We start from the raw sequence: 19947 nt of genomic DNA, 5'->3' as shown, positions 1-19947 counted from the left end.
GATAGGACAAATATTTTAAAGGCTAATATTTTGTAAAGGATATTTTTTAAAGAGACAGAATCTTACAGTCTAAAGTCTGAACTTCAAATACCACTGGTTCCATGTTTTGAACGACCGAAAGAAACCCAAACTTATGAATCGCAGAGAATTAACAAAAATTTTGGGGCATCTGGAAAGATTGCCGAATGAGCGATGGCGCGCCGGGGATGGTCAGAGGGAATTTTTTACATCTGTACACATTTTCTCTTCTAATACTACACTGCTGAAGGAAGGTGCCATTCTCAGTGGCCACAACACAAAACAACAGTGACTTTTTTCGGTTTTAATGCTGTCCCTATACTTCCTTTCAATTAAACACAGTCGAATGGGACTGACTTTATAATTTGATTCTGCACCTTACGACGATTGGCTAATTATTTTGGATATTATTTTTACTCGCAAAATAAATTTTTCGAATTGAGTTGGTATTTAGGCGTATGCCTAAGGCATAAAGAAAATGGGATGCCACATAAAATAATAGGCAATTGAGAGTTAAAGAACGGACTTGATCCATGGTCAGCAGTAGATAGCGAATCACATGGTTGGCAAGGAGTCGGTCTCTTTATGAAGGAAAAAGCAACAACGGTCATGGATTAGCATATTCTAAATTTATGTTTGTTAGAATGAAATTGGGAATAAGAAGACTATTTATCATAGCGTGTTACATCCCAGTGGTTGATGAAAGGAGTGAGCTAAAAGACGCCTTCTGAAATACTTTAAATGATACTATAGGCACTTGCAATCATTGGGAAAGAATCATTCTAGGAAATATGAATACACTGAAAGAAATGAATGACTGGTACAATCATATTGCGCGTTAGATCAGCCATCGATATGTATATTCCAGCCATACAGATTGCTGATCTAACACGCAATATAACTGAATCAGCAATTCATTTCTTTCAGTGTAGATGGGTTGGAGTCCAGCAATCCGAGGATACGGAAAGGGTGTTAGGTAATTTTGAAGATCTAAAACAAATGGCAACGGAGACAGATTGTTCAGTTTGTGTTTAGATTGTTGCGGATAAAAGACTGAAAGAGCTAGTAATAGATACAAGGGTTAAGAGAAGTTTTGAACTTGGAACGAAAGTGAACGACACATTCTAGTCTCAAAAAGTAACATAGATTAAGGATGAAGAAGAAAGAGAACCAAAAAGACGAAACAGACGCGACTCAGGGTAGAGAAGCTATAGAAACCAGAAAAAAGAATTTACAGACAAAATAAATGAACACCTAGATAGAACTAGTTCGTAGGCTCTGATTCACAATACATACAGGTGGACCATTTTAATCGACGCACCCGAATTTCTCGGTTTGTAAGAGGCAATACAACAAAATGGTTTAGACAAAAGTTGTTCAGGGCAAAGGGAGTCATTCATCTGTGCAGTTATTTTTGACCTTAAACTTTATTTTCAAGGTCACTTGAAGGTCAAAGTGTTTTTTTTTAAATGGGAGCTCCTATTTTTGATACCGATTTCGAAAAGAGCGCGATATTTTTCGTCCGAAAAGGTATTTAAAAATTTTTTTTCATGACCTTGAGAAGGTCATTTCAAGTTAAGTGCTAAGCAAACTGTGGTGGCGATATTAGATAGCGTTTTCTGAAAGAATAATCGCAGTTAATGTACCTTTATGGGAAATGTTCAATTCCAATGTGATAACGACCTTGAAAAGGTTGACCTTGATCTCATTTTTCAAGGTTTATTCAAGGTCAGAGAGAGTTTTTTGCGGAATACTTTGTCTTTGACAACCCAGTATAAAGGAGTGAAAATTCTCTCTGATATTCAAATGACCTTGAAAAATTAGATCAAGGTCAACATTTTCAAAGTCGTCGTCACATTGGAGTTGAATATTCCTCATTAAGGTACATGGACTACGATTATTCTATCAAAAAATGGAATAGAATATCGCAACCCCAGTTTTTTTTAGAACTTAAGCTTGAAATTACATTTTGGAGGTAATGAAAAAATTAATTTTTAAATACCATTTCGGACATAAAATTTTCCGCTCTTTTCGAATTCGGTGTCAAAAATAGTGGTTCGCATCTTTAAAAAAAAACAATTTGACCTTCAAATGACCTTGAAAATTAAGTTCAAACCAACAAAACTAATTGCACAGATAAATGGCTCCCTTTGACCTGAACAACTTTTGTCTAAACCATTTTTTTGTATTACCTCTTGGAAACCGAGAAATTCGGGCGGGTCGATTAAAATGGTTCACCCTGTTTATAAAGGGTTCTTGTAAAATAATCTTTGAAATCACTATGAGGAGTTCAACTGAAGTGTGTGGCACTGCGCGGTTGTAGGAAAAATGACTGGGGATGCATGGTGGAATAATGAAATCCGCGTAGCCGTGAACGAAAAGAAACAAGCGCACCTAAGAAAGTTGAACATACTAGCTAAGGAAAGCCAGGATCAAATCAAAGCGCAAAAAGAGTAGAAAGTGGAAAACGCTTTCGAAGGAAATAAGAAATTATTTTATTTGCAAGTGCGTAAGTAAAACAAGAAAGGAAGTAGTAGTACAGTGCAAGTTGACATTAAGAATAGCAGGGGTGAAATAGCATATGATTCAGACGAAGTAGATGACATTCATAGGGACAATTACATGAAATTATTGGGAGGTGAAGTTATGGAGCAGGACAACTCCGACATAGAAGCTGCTACGGCGGAAAACTCGGTTGAAAACATTAGTGTCTCTGAGGTTGGGGATACCGTTAAGAACCTAAAGAATGGTAAGGTAAAAAGGTAAAAAGTAATTCACGCTGAAATGTTTAAATACGGTGGCTTGGTGAACAACCGGAAAGCTTACGATTCAACCCTTCATAGATTTATCATCTGTTAGAAGACTTGAAGATTCATCCTGTGATAAAGATAAATTTAGTAAGATGCAGAGAGAGGTTGATTACCTTTTGGAAAACTAGATTCACTATCTTGCCTGGAAATCATCGTGAGACAACCAACAGCATCGCCTTCTGGAGGGGCATCTTTCAGGGCGACACCATGATTCCTCAACTCTTTTGCATAAAAGAGCATAAGGTGACTCATGTGTTTTATACAGGGTGGACACGCTGGGGCTTACTTACATGGCGCACTTGATTGCTACCCGAATTGCACAACAGCAGTGAATAAGCCATTGTACAGAGGTATTTTCATATTTCGCGCCTTTAAAGTTGCATTCCGATCGGCTATTCGGTCGAGTCCGTGCATCTTCGCATTAAGTTTATCATAGTTTCCATGGTTGCGTTCGAAACTTCAAATGTATATAAGTGTCAAAAAATATAGGTTATGTTATGTAGTAATTACAAATAATAAAAGGGTTTCATTAATAATAAAGTGAGAGTTGTGGACTGAAAAGTAAACGTCAATTTTCTTCTGTGTCATTAACATTATGGAATGACTGCTGAGTGACATGCAAAAAATTTTAATTGGCATTACATACAATTCCTTACAGCGATTTCGGTAAAAAGGTAAATCCGACCATAACCTCGAAATAATGACAGATCGACCCGGCATGTTTATTATACTTTCGATTAATTATTCTTTACCAAAGAAATGTTTTGTGGTTTTGTATGTTTATTACTGACAGTGTCGGCAGTAATAATTTAAACAATAATTACTTAATAATAATTTATCAATAATTACTTATTGATAACTTTGATAAGTAACACATTATTTCTGAAAATAATAACTGATTTTCATTGTTTTTTTCACAGATCGATCATAGATAAATTCACATCAGAAAATGCAGATGGATTTGGTATATTTCAGCTGGTTCATTTTAATGAACATTATTGGAAAACCATTATCTCTAGACCTTATCCCAAGACTAGGGATTGATCAGCCTAAAATTAATTCTGAGTCATTCTGATCATCTAGGTGTATCAAAAAGATATCTCGAAGTATTCAACTTGCTTGAATTTTAATCATTAAAATATTTAGTAATTTTTTTGTATTTTAGAAAATGTTTTCTCTGGACATCATACTAAAATTTTGTTTGATCAACCATTAAAATAAATAAGAGACTCGTTGGTTATAGGATTCTATCAGAAATGCCGCAAATAAGCGTTAAACACAATTAACTCTTCGCCTACTAAAAGCGCACAATATTATTACCAATTTATAGTATTTGTCACTCAGCAGTCATTCCATAATTTTATTTACACATAAGAAAATTGACGTTTACTTCTCAGTCCACAAGTCACACTTCATTATTAATGAAACACTTTTATTATTTGTAATTACAACATAACCTATATTTTTTGATACTTGTTTCCATTTGAAGTTTCGAACGCAACCATGAAAACTATGATAAACTTGATCCGAAGATGCACGGACTTGACCGAATGGTCGATCTGACTGCAACTTTAAAGGCGCGAAATATGAAAATGCCCCTGTACAATGGCTTATTCCCTGCTGTTGAGCAATTTGGGTAGCAATCAAGTGCGCCATGTATGTAAGCCCCAGCGTGTCCACCCTGTATAAATGACCTGAAGGTTGGTGCTTCTAGTGTAAGGCAGCTTCAGATTGCTTTAAGATATTGGTATGAACTTTGGATTAGAAAAGTGTGTCAAGATTCATCTGAAGCAAGGACGAATAGCTGGCGTTCCCGAGGACCCTAAACTCGTGGATTAGGCAGTGTTATTAGATACCTTGACGCTGGAGAGACATATTCATACCTAGGCGTGCATTAGAGCCGCATTTATGGTAAATCACTCAAGTAGGTTTCCGAAGCAGATACAAGCATATCCTTTGACAGATCTGTTCTTCCAATCTGTCAACGTTGAACAAGATGTCTGCGAGTAGCGTGATTGCCGTCCCGCCTCTACTCTGCTCGTTTGGGGCGGTTAAGTGGGCGAAGCACGAGCTTACGAACCTTGTCATTCTCACGCACATGATCATGCATATGCAGAAGAGCTTGCTTATCAATTCGTCCATTTCGCGATTGTACATCTTTTACGCCGTCAAAGCAGGCGCGGATATTTAAATCTATAATGCTTTATAACCGAATTATCCTGGGTAGAGCTCACATCATCACAAATGGTAAGTTCCTTTACAAAGCCACGGAGCAGTATAAACCATTATTATAAACCATTATAGTATAAACTATTATTATAATTAAATTAAACTCTAATTAAATTTACCTCAATTATAAACTGATTCAAGCAATTAATTTAAAATGAATTTCACAGAATATAAGTGAGTTTTGCCTAACGAATTGAATTCATATAGATCACAGGAAAAATCTCAGAGTAAAGAAAAAAGTTTTCTCTGCGTTTGTTGACCTAGAAAAAGCGTTTGATAAGGTGGATAGAAGTAAACTTTGGGAAGTCTTGAAAGATTATGGAGTCAATGGATGGCTCTTACAATCAATAAAACAATATATTCAGGGAGCAAAGCAAGTGAGAGTCTAAATGGAGAACTAAGTGACTCGTTTGATATCATGTAGGGTGTTAGGCAAGGACGCATTATGTCCTCGTGGTCATTTATTATATTTCTGGACAAACGTCTAAGAATGGCCCTCTTAGACGAAGAAGGTATGGATCTCGGGCCAGAGAGGGTATGTTGTTTAGTGTTCGCAAATGATAAGGTTGGCAGATGATAAGGTTGGCAGCGTCAATCGAAGACTGGCAAGAAATGTAGAGCAAAATAAATACAAGCATAAAGAACTTGAGCCTCAAAATTAACATAAATTAAAAAAAATTATGGTGTTTGAAGGAATGGGTGAGAAACCATATGCAACATTATCGTGAACGACAAGAGAATAGAAAAAGTTTATATGCACGTATATCTTGGTAGCCTATTCACTAGTGATAGAAAAATAGATAGGGAGTTAGATAGGCGTATAAACGAGGGTAAGAAGTTAATCTGTAGTGCAGGATCCATGATCAGAATTAAAAATACATCAGCTAAAGCTAAAAGGACAATATTTAACTTTATGTTTACATAGACTGTGTTGTACGGTAGCGAGACCTGGTCCTACTAAGAAACGGATAAGAGTAAAATTAAGACGACTGGCATGATACTGGTTGACATATATGTTCTGAACGATATTCGTTTAGATGGTTTGGGCATGTTGAGAAAATAAAAGGTAAACGATTGACAAAATAAGTGTATCAAGGAAAAGTAAATGGCTGCGTGACCAGAGGCAGGCCGCAGACAAAATGATTATAATGTATGAATGAGACTCTAATTTGAAGAGACATAAGAAGCCATAGAAACAAAATAGCTTATTTGAGAAAATGCATTTTTTGTAGGAGGGGAAATCTTCAAAAAGACACCCAGCTGAAGGCTGGGTAGTGTCGGATTTTTATCAACTAAAACCCGTCCTCTTTTCTACTTACCTAAGTCTCCGGAAACCGCTTTCGCATAACTTCAGAGATTTAAGTCATGGGCCAATACACCATGAAGGCACTCTCCATCAAGGATGTTCTTTTTTTGTTCGAATTTATTTACTCGCCCATTTCCGGTATCCGGTGTTAGGTGTTTAGTTATATTCGTTTTCGTCTCTACTATGGTCTTTCTTTTTGAAGGTCGAGGGCGGACACCGTGGTGCCAGGTTTTGGCAGAGTGACGCTTTGTGCCCCTCCTGACTGCGCCGGCAGCATATTTTGCTCCGGTCTTCTCCTTTGCATTCTCGAGTAATGTGACCAAACTCGTGGCAGCGCACAGTGGTCTGGAATAGGAATTTACTGTTCATAATCGCCCACAAGTCGTATTTCTTAACCGATTTAAAAAATTCTTTTTAGAAATGCTCAGCAAATAATTTTTAAGAGAATTGTGGTTTGCTTTTTTTTAAATTTTTTTCACAGAGCAATAATATATAAACAAATATAGTGACAAAATTGACCATTTTAGCTTTGTGAATTGTTATCTCAAGAAAAAATACAAATAGAAACTCACTATCAGCCGGAATTATTGCACATGCATTCATAGAACATAATTAATTTTAATAATATTTAACTTAATTATTATAAACAATTTCTATAAACAAATTCTTTATAAACGAGTTTTTCTCATAGCTGAATTGATTTTTCTGAACAAAAGTTATTTACAATTGTCTTTAAAGCCATTTATATACTTAAAGCTGTATCAAACATAAACAATGTAGATTGTTTATAACAATTTAGTTAAACAAGTCTCCTAATCGGCCGTTTCCTCGTAGAAAAAAAGGTTTTTTTCTTCAATAATTACACAGCAACACAAAAAAAGTGTGTGGATCTGGTAACAAGACTCACGTTTTCCTATGGATTTTGGGGCGCTGAATTCAAATTCGGTATCAAAAATCACCCATCACGTCATGGTTGAGCTATAACCTCAAAAAATGACGAAAAATCATGCACTGAGGCAAATAAATTTCAAAATAATGCCAGTGATGCAAATTTTCACTTCAAAAACATGTCGACAACTGTGAAGGATCAACCCTTGCCTGATATCAACTTATTTAACATAACTTTACCCAACAGAAGCTGACCTAACCTACCCTGAATTAACAGAAATTTATTGAACTAGCCTAACCTAACCTAACCTCACGAAACACAATTAAACTGATTGTGTTGTCCCGTTGTGTTTGCGCTACCGTTTGAATCAGCTTGGGCTTAACCTGCAAAGAGGTGAAACCTATCCTAACCTAAAAAAACCTGACCTAACCTAACCTAACTTAACTTCACGTAACACAATTAAACTCATTGTGTTGTCAGGTTGTGTTTGCGGTACCGTTTCATTCAGCTTCGGCTTAACCTACATAGAGGTTTAACCTATCCTAACCTAACAAAACCTGACGTAACCTAACCTAGCCGAATGAAATTCAACCACACGTGTAGCTATGTAAGAGTACTGTTCTCAGTCTTAAATGTGTGCTATATTTAATAAGTTAACTCGATCTTAACCTACAAATTAACCTAACTTAACAGAACCTAACGAAATTTTGCTTAACGCAACACAACTTAGCTTAAGTGTTTCCGTTGTAACACAATAAAATTAATTTCATTGTACTACAGGTGGTTAAAAATTTAGACGCACATTACTCATTTGAAGAAACTTAGAACTACAAGTAGAATTGACCCCATTTCAATTAACCTGACAATGTTTGTATCAATTAAAATGTAGAACTGTAACTTAAACATGCAAATGAATAAGAGTTTTATTCAACATTTTTTTCTCTCTGCTTTTCTTAAACTTAAGGGATATATTTATATATTTATATTTAGGTTAAGATCGAGTTAACCTATTAAATATAGCACACATTTAAGACTGAGAACCGTACACTTACATAGCTGCATGTGTGGTTGAATTTCATTCAGCTAGGTTAGATTAGGTCAGGTTTTGTTAGGTTAGGATAGGTTAAACCTCTATGTAGGTTAAACCGAAGCTGAATGAAACGGTACCGCAAACACAACGGGACAACACAATGAGTTTAATTGTGTTACGTGAAGTTAAGTTAGGTTAAGTTAGGTTAGGTCAGGTTTTTTTAGGTTAGGATAGGTTTGACCTCTTTGCAGGTTAAGCCCAAGCTGATTCAAACTGTACCGCAAACACAACGGGACAACACAACCAGTTTAATTGTGTTTCGTGAGGTTTGACCCATTCGATACAGCACGCATTTGCTACTGGGAAAATATGCTTCCAGAGCTTTACGTGTAGTTCAATAAATTTCTGTTAATTCGGGTTAGGTGAGGTCAGGTTCTGTTGGGTAAAGTTATGTTAAATAAGTTGATATCAAGCAAGGGTTGATCCTTCACAGTTGTCGACATATTTTTGAAGTGAAAATTTGCATCACTGGCATTATTTTGAAATTTATTTGCCTCAGTGCATGATTTTTCGTCATTTTTTGAGGTTATGGCTCAACCATGTCGTGGTGGGTGATTTTTGATACCGAATTTGAATTCAGCGCCCCAAAATCCATAGGAATACGTGTGTCTTGTTACCAGATCCGCACAATTTTTTTTGTGTGGCTGTGTTATTAGAGTGACATTTATTGCGGTGACTAACCAACGAAATTAAATAAAGAATAATTTATATGATTGTTATAAACAATTTTTTTAACAAAACTATGATTTTTTTACATGTAAAAAGGACGGTTTTCCACTGAAATTCTCCGACAATAAACTAACAGTGATTCCAAAATTTGTATATGGGACATTCAATAATAATTTGCGTAATTGTTAATCACAATCTTAAAACAATGCGTGACAATCTGCGGTTGGTCGTAGAAGAAAGTTATTTTTTCTTCAATCATTTTTGTGATAATCTTATTTGTGTTATTGAATCAATGAAAAAATTGATACTTATAATAATAATGAGATTATTATAAAAAACTTAAAATAAATAAATTACGATTCATAACTCGAATCATTTTTAGATACGAATTGTTCTATTAGTTCATCGAGTTCTTGATCAAGTTCAACTTCCACTTTTTCCCAATCAGGCTTCAAGGATGCAATGAAAATATCTGAGGACTCAAGTTATTGCACCCTATTTTCACTTGTTCCTCATTTATTTTTCAGGAAGTTGCATAAAACAAATGAAAGATAGGCGACTTCTAAAAACGCAAGTACAGCGTTATTGCTATGGACAGTTTGCTACAGAAATTGTTATTAACAATTACGCAAATTATTATTTAATGTCCCATATCCAATTTTGGAATCACTCTTAGTTTATTGTCGGATAATTTCAGTGGAAAACCGTCCTTTTTGCATGTAAAAAAATAAATCATAGTTTTGTTAGAAAAATTGTTTATAACAATCATATAAATTATTCTTTATTTAATTTCGTTAGTTAGTCACCGCAATAAATGTCATTCTAATAATTATTGAAGAAAAAACGTTTTTTTCTACGAGGAAACGGCCGATTAGGAGATTTGTTTAACTAAATTGTTATAAACGATCTATATTGTTTGTGTTTGATAAAGCTTAAAGTATAGAAATGGCTTTAAAGACAATTGTGAATAACTTTTGTTCAGAAAAATCAATTCAGCTATGAGGAAAACTCGTTTATAAAGAATTTGTTTATAGAAATTGTTTATAATAATTAAGTTAAATATTATTAAAAGTAATTATGTTCTATGAATGCATGTGCAATAATTCCGGCTGATAGTAAGTTTCTATCTGTATTTTTTCTTGAGATAAAAATTCACAAAGCTAAAATGGTCAATTTTGTCACTATGTTTGTTTATATATTGTTGCTCTGTGAAAAAAATTTTAAAAAAGCAAACCACAATTCTCTTAAAAATTAATTGCTGATCATTTCTAAAAAAAACTTTTTAATCGGATAAGAAATACGACCTGTGGGCGATTATGAACAGTAAATTCCTATTCCAGACCATTGTGCAGCGGTAGTACCGGGTTTCAGAATTTAATGCCTTCACCAACCTTTCTCCAACCTAGAAGCAGGCGCATCGTCCATCTCTATAAAAGCCTGGATGAACCCCTTGATGCTCCTTTTGATGAGGTTTATGTTTTGGGGAAATACCAATGTGGTCCCCCAATAAATCCTCGAGCTCTTTCTGTATATCCTCTACCTCGGTCTTTTCAACGAGGTTGCGAACTATTAATTTGGCTCTTGGAGTCAAGTTCCTAACGCCACCTTTATCGCCCAACACTCCCTTCAACGCATCGCCAAAACTGGCTCTCTCCTCCGGTTTGGCTCATACTTTAAGATGCTCGCATACGTCTGTCCAGGAGCGGGTTTGATGATAAGAACCTCGCAACGAGTTCTCCTCTTTTTTTCTTCTTCCACCACCTCTCGGTTTGGCGATTTGAGCAACTTTGCTGGAAGTAGCAATTTCCTTTTTCTGCTTCTTCTTCTGGTTTCTCCGCCTTCTTGGGCTTTCAACGTCAATAAAGACGCCTGGTTCTTTGGCTTGAGGTGGCTTTTTGGGATCACCCTTTAAAGTTTTCTCCTGAAAAAAAGCTTCTCGTTGGCCACGGCTCTAGAGCATTCGCTAACCTGCCTCATCCAGCTGGCGATGTCTTTGAAACGTACTAACTTCTCTACGTTGCCCTGTAGAGGGCCCCTGTGGCAGGGCCGACGTCGACCACCGGAGCTTGCACCTGATCGGAATCAATGGTGAGACCTTTCACACTTGGGGTATATTGTTGTTATCAACACCCTCCATGTTTGCTTTGATTTCGATATTCATTCCCCTAGGTGTTCCTCTTAGTCCCTCTCCTCTTCGCTCTTTGCCTATCTGGCTTAGGAGGCCCTACCAGAAGTTACGCTACTGCCAGCATAGCTGCCGAAGTTATTAGAGGAGAGATCAAGCCCTACAGCGACGACAAAGCGGGAACGCCCTTAAGTAGGATGAGAAAATACATGGATGTGAAAGAAACTAAAGAGTAAAGGTAAGACAGAAAAATGTGGTGAAAAATAGCTTATAAGAAATGCACAAGGAAGAGTGTCAGTGGAGTGAATGACGCCTGAACCAAAGACCTTGGATACTAATGGGCCCAAGTGAGGAACTGTACATGATGACTTTGTGAGGCTTTTCACTTGGGGTGATCTTTAGATAGATTGATCAGCGGTAGAACATCAGTTGCGTCTTCAAAGGATGTTTCAGTGGGGAGCCCCCAGCCGACCGCTTCCACAGAAATGCCACATCTTGTCCTGACAAGATGGCCTTTCACAAAAACTTTGTGGTGAATTTCCGAGAAACAAAGACATGAACCCAAGCCGACTTGAAACCACGAATGCATCAGATAATAGATGGGAACCTCCTCCTCCCTAGAAGAAATATCAATCGAATAAGATCTAAGGTTGAGAATGCGTTCCGCCAGCAACTCCAGGATGCGCAGACCAAAAAGAGGATCAAGTAGGCGCCGGAAATGAATGGAGATGTGATCACATGACACTTTCAGGCAACGACACAAGGAGGACATATCGGGGCGAAAGACATCGTCTCTTCGTGGTTCTCCATCCCGTCCTGGCCCATAGAGTAAGTGAAAGACATCTTTCTGATCAATAAAGATCCATTAGGCGACGCCACCTTATATCCACGGTCGTAATAAGTAACATCGAAAACAGGTGCAATAACAACAGCATCACGTATAGCGCACCCCGAAGATGCGGTAAAGCGGGCGTTTATATACCCGTGACACGAGACAATATTGGCGATCGGGGGCCAGATCTGGGGGATGTAGCAGGGCGAACTATCTCTTAGTCGAAAGTCGTTAGGTTTGCAGCCGCCGGAGTCTGTCCCTGCTCCTGCAAAACTCATTAAAGAGCTCGATGAAGAAAGCCTGCGTCTCATGGTGTGCTTCACTAATGTCATTGTAAAGTTCGCAGATCAGGAACGCAGATGATGAGCGTAAAAGTCTGAAATCAGGCTGCTAACAACTTTTCCCCAACAAAGATGTCAGACCCTACATGAAAGTTTTGACTTCAGGACGAGATTAGTAAAATAAGAGCAAAATTGGGACGGTTGTACCAATTTCGGAACGGCAATCGGTTTCAGAGATTAACTCGCCACGTGGAGGATATCCTGCACCCTCATAACTTCAGTTCAAAAAAATCTGGACGAAGAAATTGAGTATCTTAAACAGAGGCTCAGGATCTGTCAACGCGAATAGGACTTTTGTGGCAGACGAAAAACTCTCCAATCGCGGACTTCCAGGTGGCAAAAACAAAACTCAAAATTATTGTGAACCACCTATGGCCGAAGAAATGGCCAGATATTGGTCGAGCATCTGGTGTACTCATCGGTCAAGTCAGCTGAATATGACATGTCTCAGTCTAATAAAGGACAGAGTAGCATGGTTGCTTGGGATAAATAGCCTATCCATTTTAGCCTCCGATGTAACTCGTATCCAAAAGAAGGTTAAGAACTGAAAAGTGCATGTTGCGGATGGGGTGCACAGCTTCTGATACAAATCCCTCGAGGTTTTGCATCCCACTCTTGCTGGAGTCCTTCGAAACATTTTGGAGAACCCAGATCACTTGCTCTCTTTCATGACGAAGGGCGTAACGTATATGTTATCCAAAATGGTAGATGCTGGTAGTCCTAGTGATCACCGACGAATCACCTGCCTCTTAACCCTCTATAAGTGTTTCACTCACGGCGATCATTTCTGACTTCACCTATAAATATTGTGAGGAAAACAACGTCCTCTCCGAAGAACGGAAAGGTTGCTGTCAAGGCTCCCTTAGTTGCAAGGACCAAGTCACGTTTGACAGTGTGGTTATGTTGCATGTGAAGACTACCAACGCATTTTGCACATTGCCTACATTGACTAACAAGAGAATACACGCGCAGGCATGATGATGCTGCTGGGATCGATCACCGAGAAAGTGCCCTGAACACTGGTTTACTAAAGAGATTTGAGCCTTACTACAAATATAGCCCAGTTAAAGTACTAGAGAAAGAAGACCATCTCCTTTACTAGGACAGGAATATTCTGACTGACAATCTAGTGAGAAAAAATTGTCTAGATGTCCTCTGGTTTGATAAAGGTGCTCAACACGTGAGAATAATAGACATAAGTGTTACCCTTAACAATAACATGAGGCTCCGAGATACAGAGAAAATCCAGAAATGTTCGGAGCTGAAGCAGGAAATCCTGAATGTGTGGAGGGTAAAGAAGGTCACCACCCACCCGGTCGTGATCTCCACTGGGAATGTTCTTGCGAGGTGCGTACAAATCTTGGAAGAGCTGGAAGCTCGAAATTCGTTATATCTAATTCAAAAGGCCGTATTGGTGAACACGTGTTACATCGTACGGAATTTTCTGGGTGTGAACAATTGTAACGGCTAAAATCGCCTTCTTTGCTCATCCCGCATACATGGCAGATGATTGTGCTAATCACATTTTTAATTTTTGACTTCTAATTTTTGACATTCTTTGTGTATATGTACGTCCGTGTGCCTATGTAAAGTTGTTTTTGTGTCTGGCCGATTGTTGTAAACAAAATGAATATTTTCAATCTGTGGTTTCAGTCGTTGACATTGGAACCAGGATGAATATTGGAACCCTTTAAAAGGGCTTTCCAGGACGAATGTTAGATCCCTATAGGGCTCTCCAGTGTATTTGTCGGATCCCTATAGACGGGCTCTCCGGTGAGTATACGCGCGAATTATGTCGAATGTGCATGCAGAGCATAGAGTTCCGAAACAACGACTGATACCAATGAATCTACTAATCACTTGCCGCGTTTCGCGGTCATGTTTAGTAGCGAAATACCAGGTCATGAGTGCCTGTCGGTGAAAGGTGGGATAATAATAATATAAATTTAAGTGAATTTCAAACAATGTAAATAAATTTAAGTTTATATTAAAAGGAATTTAAATAAAAGCAAGATAATTCCAACAAAGTTATATATAACTTCAGGAGAATTAGTATTAATTGGACTGAATTCAAGTGAATTTCACTGACTAAAGTGAAACATTCATGTCCACTTGAATTTGATTTAATTTTACTGAATTAAAGTAAATTTTATTGAATTGAAGTAACGTCTAAGCAACATTGAATATAAAAACAATTTAGCAGAATTGATGAAAATAATTTCCAATTTGCAGCAATTTTTTAATTCTCTTTAAATTGAAATCGAATTTAATAATTGCGAAAAAAGCAAGTATGATATTAATATGAACAGGGTGTGCAGTAGTGATCAGACAATTTAAGATCCTCTGGTTTGTGTCCATTTTTTCTCCCCCCCCCCCCCCCTCAAAATTCAAATATATTTTTTTTTATTATTTAGAAATTATTTATTTACACGTACCAAACTTTCCCTCAATCACAGACTGAAGTGATAAATATTAATCGAAACTATATTACTGATGACGAGTGTGACACCACCTATTAAACAATGATTGCTTAAGTTCTTTTGATGTTAATTATATGAGAGTTATTTTTTCCTTTGGATGAGATTTTTTCGAATTTTTCTAATCTTTTGATTCCACCTTATAAAATGTTTATTATATTAGATTTGATTTAACTTTTTTCAAACATTGAAATTTTGTCCATTTTTACAATATACTTTTAAAAACTGACATCAAGTATATTAGAGTGAGCCGAAAATCTTCCTTTTCAAGCTTTTTCTCTAATAGTGGGTAAAACTAGGATTAGTTCAACGGTAGTAATCCTTCCAAATATTAGTTCAATCGGATAATATCGTCTGTTTTGTGTGTGGATATGAAAATTCAAATTTTGGAAAATTAAAAAAAAATCCCTGAGCCAAAAAAAATAGTTTGAATTTTTGTAGGTACAGTTTTTGGCAGTGCATAATAATATAAAATAATTATAAATTAAAGAACAATATTTTTTCTCAAGCTAGAACTTTCTTAAAATCTGAAGAAAAAACAGCTTTTTGGATTGCGTTAACTGCACATTTTTTGTGAAAATTTAAACTTGTCCCAGAAATCAATTGAGTTTTAATCGAAGAAACATGCCATTCTTTTGCTATCATACTACATTTTTTTCGCGGTTTAAAAGATCTGAAAATTACTCATAAAAGAACATAGTCACCATTTTAAAACCAGACAAATTTTGTTAATGGTAACAAAACAAATGCATATTTCCACGATAACAGCTGAGGAAATTTTAAGGACATGTTTGAATTTTTTCAGAAAAATGTACAGTTAACGCAATCAAAAACTCATTTTTTTGCCCATTCATAAAAGTTCAAACTTGAACAAAAATCTGGTTTTTATTGTCAGATTTTACATTATTATAAGTCAGTACCAAAAACTGTAACTAAAAATATTCAGTAAAATTGTTTGGCTTATAGCAAATTTTTTTTCAGTTTTCCATCATTTGAATTTTCAGTTCAATGCGCATAATAGAAGATATTATTCGATCAAACTAAAATTTAGTGGGCTTGCTACTCTCGGGTAAATAAAACTTTAATCATCTCGAGGTGTCCTAATGGTAGGGTGCCAACGCACGCGACACGACTTGACGGTACTTAACCAAAAATAAAAGCAATAAAAAACTAACCGAGAAGTTAGCGCTGGAAGGTCTTTCTCGCGTAATTGAGCAAGATGAGGCTAGAAGTTGGCCAAAACTAAAAGGTGCTCACTCGCTTCATCAAATCATGAAAGTTCTATCTCGGGCGAGCAAAGCACGAAGGTTGCCACTTCTCGCGTTTATATTATAAGCGAGAAGTGGCACCTTCATGCTTTGCTCGCCCGAGATAGGACTTTAATGTTTTGATGGAGCGAGCGAGCATCTTCTAGTTTTGGCCAACTTCTAGCTCTATCTTGTTCAATTCCGCGATCTACAACTTTCTAGTTCTAACTTCTTGGTTAGCTTTTTATTGTTTTTATACCAATTAACTTTGATGGCATACGTGAAATAATAAGATTTTCTTCTCCCTTGTTCTCGACTAAACAACAAAAAGACAAAGCAGAAGGAAAAAGGTTTTCCGATAAAATAACAAAATTCTCATTCCTAAATAAAAATCCTAGATTTTTTCCGGTTAAATATAATTCCCGGAGTCTTCCAGATTTCTTAGTCTCTCTTATTCATAAATATTTCATAAGCTTGTAAATACTCAAGCAAATAAAATTTTCTAAAGAATCTAAATCTCTCTCAAGAAGCATTTTGATTTCTTAAACACCCTATAAAGTGTTCCTATCTTTTACATTAATTTCAGGAGTCTGAAGTCATGGAAGAAATTTTCCCATCGATCGTTCCACTGACAAATTACTACAGTTTATCAATGATGCCTGGGATGAATTCGTCGTCTTTTTCCAATCCAGTAAATTTCTCTCATTTCACCTGGTCTTTACCACATCAGAGATTAAAACCCCAACCTAGATATGAGAAGCCACCTTATTCGTATATTGCATTAATAGCAATGGCTATAAATTCCTCACCAAGGCAGAGATTAACTCTTTCGGGAATTTACGGTTTTATTATGGACAGATTTCCATATTACAGAGAAAATCGACAAGGATGGCAAAATTCTATTAGGCACAACTTGAGTCTAAATGACTGTTTTGTAAAAATCCCACGTGACAAAACTTGTCCTAGCGAGGATGAACAATATGCTGGAAAAGGAAGCTACTGGACTCTCGATTCATCAGCAAGTGAAATGTTTGAACACGGAAATTACAGAAGAAGAAGAGCGAAGAAGCAGAGAAGCTTTGCTAGACAACAACTACAAAATCAGACTCACTGCATTTTTCCGGTATGATTTTTTACCTTCTTTTTATATAAATCATTTCGAATAGAAGGGCTGTTGCAGATCAGGGAATACCAGAAAGTAAGGGAATGTCAAGGAAAACCAGAAAGCGTCCGGGAATTTCCGATAAACTGAAGCTGAAATTTATCAAATTCGGTATGTCTGTGGTCCAGGCTTCACACTCTCCCCATATTCTCTTTTTTAAAAGAATTCCTTTTTCCCCCTGGTTTCAAGAAACTTACCTCTTTTCTAGGTTCATCGCTTAAATGCAAACTGAATAAATAGAACCTATTCAGAAAATGCAACTAATTTTGTTTGATAGTTAATTTTTTTAAATTGAAAAGTCTGCTATTATATTTTGAAGTGTCTGGTCATCCCGCAATTAGGGATAACTCAAATATTTATTAGTGGCTGGGCTAGTCTCGAAATTCCATTTTCCAGCTTAACTCAATTTTTTGGGACGACCAGACGCAGCCATTATATTTTTGCTTCAGAATTTATATATTTTAGTTAAAAACTCTACTAATTTGTTTCAAATCTAATTATTTTGATGTAAATGCAACTGTTAGGTTAAAGTCATCTTTTTCTGTTGAAAGTTTTACTAATGTGATAAAAATTAATTTTATTCGTTGAAGATTTATTTTTTCAATTCAAAATTTTTTTATCGATTTCTTCAACTGCAAATTTCACTATTCCATTATTTATTACATTATCGGGTTGATAATTCAACTTTTTGTATAAAATATAACTGTTTAATTAAAAATTATTCTTTTTTAGTTGCGGATTCAACTATATTAATCAATCTTTTTGGTAGGAAATCCAACTATTTGGTTAAAAGTTCTACTACTTTGTTGGAGATTAATTTTATTTATGGAAGGTTTATGTCTTTAGTGAAAAATTGCTCGTTTTTAGTTAAAATTCATATTTTTGGGTTTACGTTTAAACTGCTTTGTGGAAAATTCAATTATTTGGTTAATTATACTAGTATAACTTTATGAAAATTATACTACTTGTTTAAAAGTTGTACTTCTTTCTTAAAAATGAATTATTTTTCGTTGAAGATTCATAATTTTAGTTGAAAATTTAATTATTTTGTTAAGAATTCAACCATTTTGTAGACAATTTAATTACTTTTTAAAATATTTAACTGTTTTGTTGAGCATTTGTCTTCTTGGATACAAAATTCATCCTGTTGCATTAAAAATTCAATTGTCATCGAAGAAATTTGTCATTTTTTTCTCTTGAAAATTAAACTATTTGTTTCAAAATGTAACTGTTTTTAGTTCAAGTTTAATAATTATTGTTTAAAAATTCGACCATTACGTTTTATTTCGGAAAATTAAATATATTTGTACTTTTAATCTATTGAAATCAATATGGTAATTAATTTCCCTAACGTTGCGCTTGTGTTATAAAAAATGTGTAACTGTTTTTAATACAAAATTCAAGTATTTTTTAACTGAAATATCAACTATTACATGTTTCGTTAAGAATTGGTATTTTCTTATTGAAGATTCAATTGCTTGGTTGAAAAATGAACTATTTTGCTAAAAATTCATTTCTGTTGTTGAAGATTCATCTCTTCGGTTAAATGTTCAACTATTTTGTTGATAATTAGTATTTTTTGTTTAAAATTAATTTTTTAAACTAAAAATTTACTTATTCCATTTCTTGTTGAAATATTAACTATAACATTTTTTGCTGAGAATACAGCTTTTTTTTATTAAAAATTAAAGTACTTGGCTAAAAGTTGAACTACTTTGTTAAGCATTCTTTTTTTTTAAAGATTCATCATTTGAGTTGAATATTTAAATATTATGTTTTACAATTCAACTGTTTAAAAAAACGTCTTTTTGGCTTGAAGATTCAACTATTTGAATAAAAATGCAACTGTTTTTAGTTGAATTTTAATCTTTTTTAATTCAAAATTGCACCATTAGGTTAAAGATTCATCTTTGTAGGAATCATCTTTTGATGAAAAATTTATATTATTTAGTTGAAAATGCAACTTATTTTGACTTTAAATCATATAGCGTGGAAAAAAACTGGGCAAAGAATTGAAAAGTTTTGAGATGTGAAAATTGTTCCATTTGAGAGATCATAATTTTGCCCACTGTAGATTACTTAAATACTGACATAAAAATCTTTTTTCTTCAGATATCAACAGAGTGTATGCAGCTTCCTGGTTTCTCCGACAAAATAAATGATTACGAAAGAAGTTTCACAGAAGAAAAAGATGGACCAACCTCCGTCCAACTTCCAGAACATCGTATTAAATCCTCCATGTTTACAATCGATAATATTTTAAGGAAATCTCCAACTTCCGGAAGCTAACTGAATTATCTTAAGTATCTAAATGTTCTCTTATAAGTCTGTTATTGAAATCCGGATATATACAAATTTGCGAATGTAACTGGTCAATGTCACTCTACCATTAAATCTGACATGAGCCTTGGTCGCCAAAAATACGAGAAATTCTGCTGCTTTGGACCGATTACGAAGATCCGCGCGTGGCTGTTTTTTACTGCTTGGGGACTTTAATGACTCCGACGCCAGTTTCAATCACACATGTCGATGTTTGTTTCTTCAAAGGCGAGGTGTGTAAGTCTAAATTTTCAAACAGCAGAAACGGCGAGTCAATAAGATCTTCTCAGAATTTCAATAAATCAAATCTCTTAAGATCCCTTCGGCGAAAATCTCTAGCTCCAGACGGCGACTTCTTTTTATCTAACGCACCCTGTGCCAATCATTAAATGATTAAATTACTGCGAGTTATTAGCTGATGTTGATAAATATC

General features: G+C 35.5%; 2 protein-coding genes across 3 annotated transcripts in view; both read left to right on the top strand.

The window, feature by feature from the left end:
* The window catches only part of LOC117176511 (transmembrane protein 26), a 17876-nt gene extending 15092 nt beyond the window's left edge, over positions 1-2784 (top strand). The window contains exon 6 of the mRNA XM_033366766.1: positions 2631-2784. Coding sequence (XP_033222657.1) covers positions 2631-2784 — 154 coding nt within the window. The remainder of the gene's footprint in view (positions 1-2630) is intronic.
* Positions 1-19947, top strand: part of LOC117176971 (fork head domain-containing protein FD2-like) — a 27573-nt gene extending 7626 nt beyond the window's left edge. For both annotated transcript variants that reach the window (XM_033367404.1, XM_033367403.1), the window contains exons 3-4: positions 16620-17156; positions 19308-19947. In XM_033367404.1, coding sequence (XP_033223295.1) covers positions 16632-17156; positions 19308-19484 — 702 coding nt within the window. In that variant the 5' untranslated portion in view covers positions 16620-16631 and the 3' untranslated portion in view covers positions 19485-19947. The remainder of the gene's footprint in view (positions 1-16619; positions 17157-19307) is intronic.

This window comes from Belonocnema kinseyi, chromosome 7 (genome assembly GCF_010883055.1).
Source record: "Belonocnema kinseyi isolate 2016_QV_RU_SX_M_011 chromosome 7, B_treatae_v1, whole genome shotgun sequence".
Classification (NCBI taxonomy): domain Eukaryota; kingdom Metazoa; phylum Arthropoda; class Insecta; order Hymenoptera; family Cynipidae; genus Belonocnema; species Belonocnema kinseyi.
The sequence above is the reverse complement of the archived record's forward strand: the minus strand, read 5'-3'. Positions and strand labels throughout refer to the sequence as shown.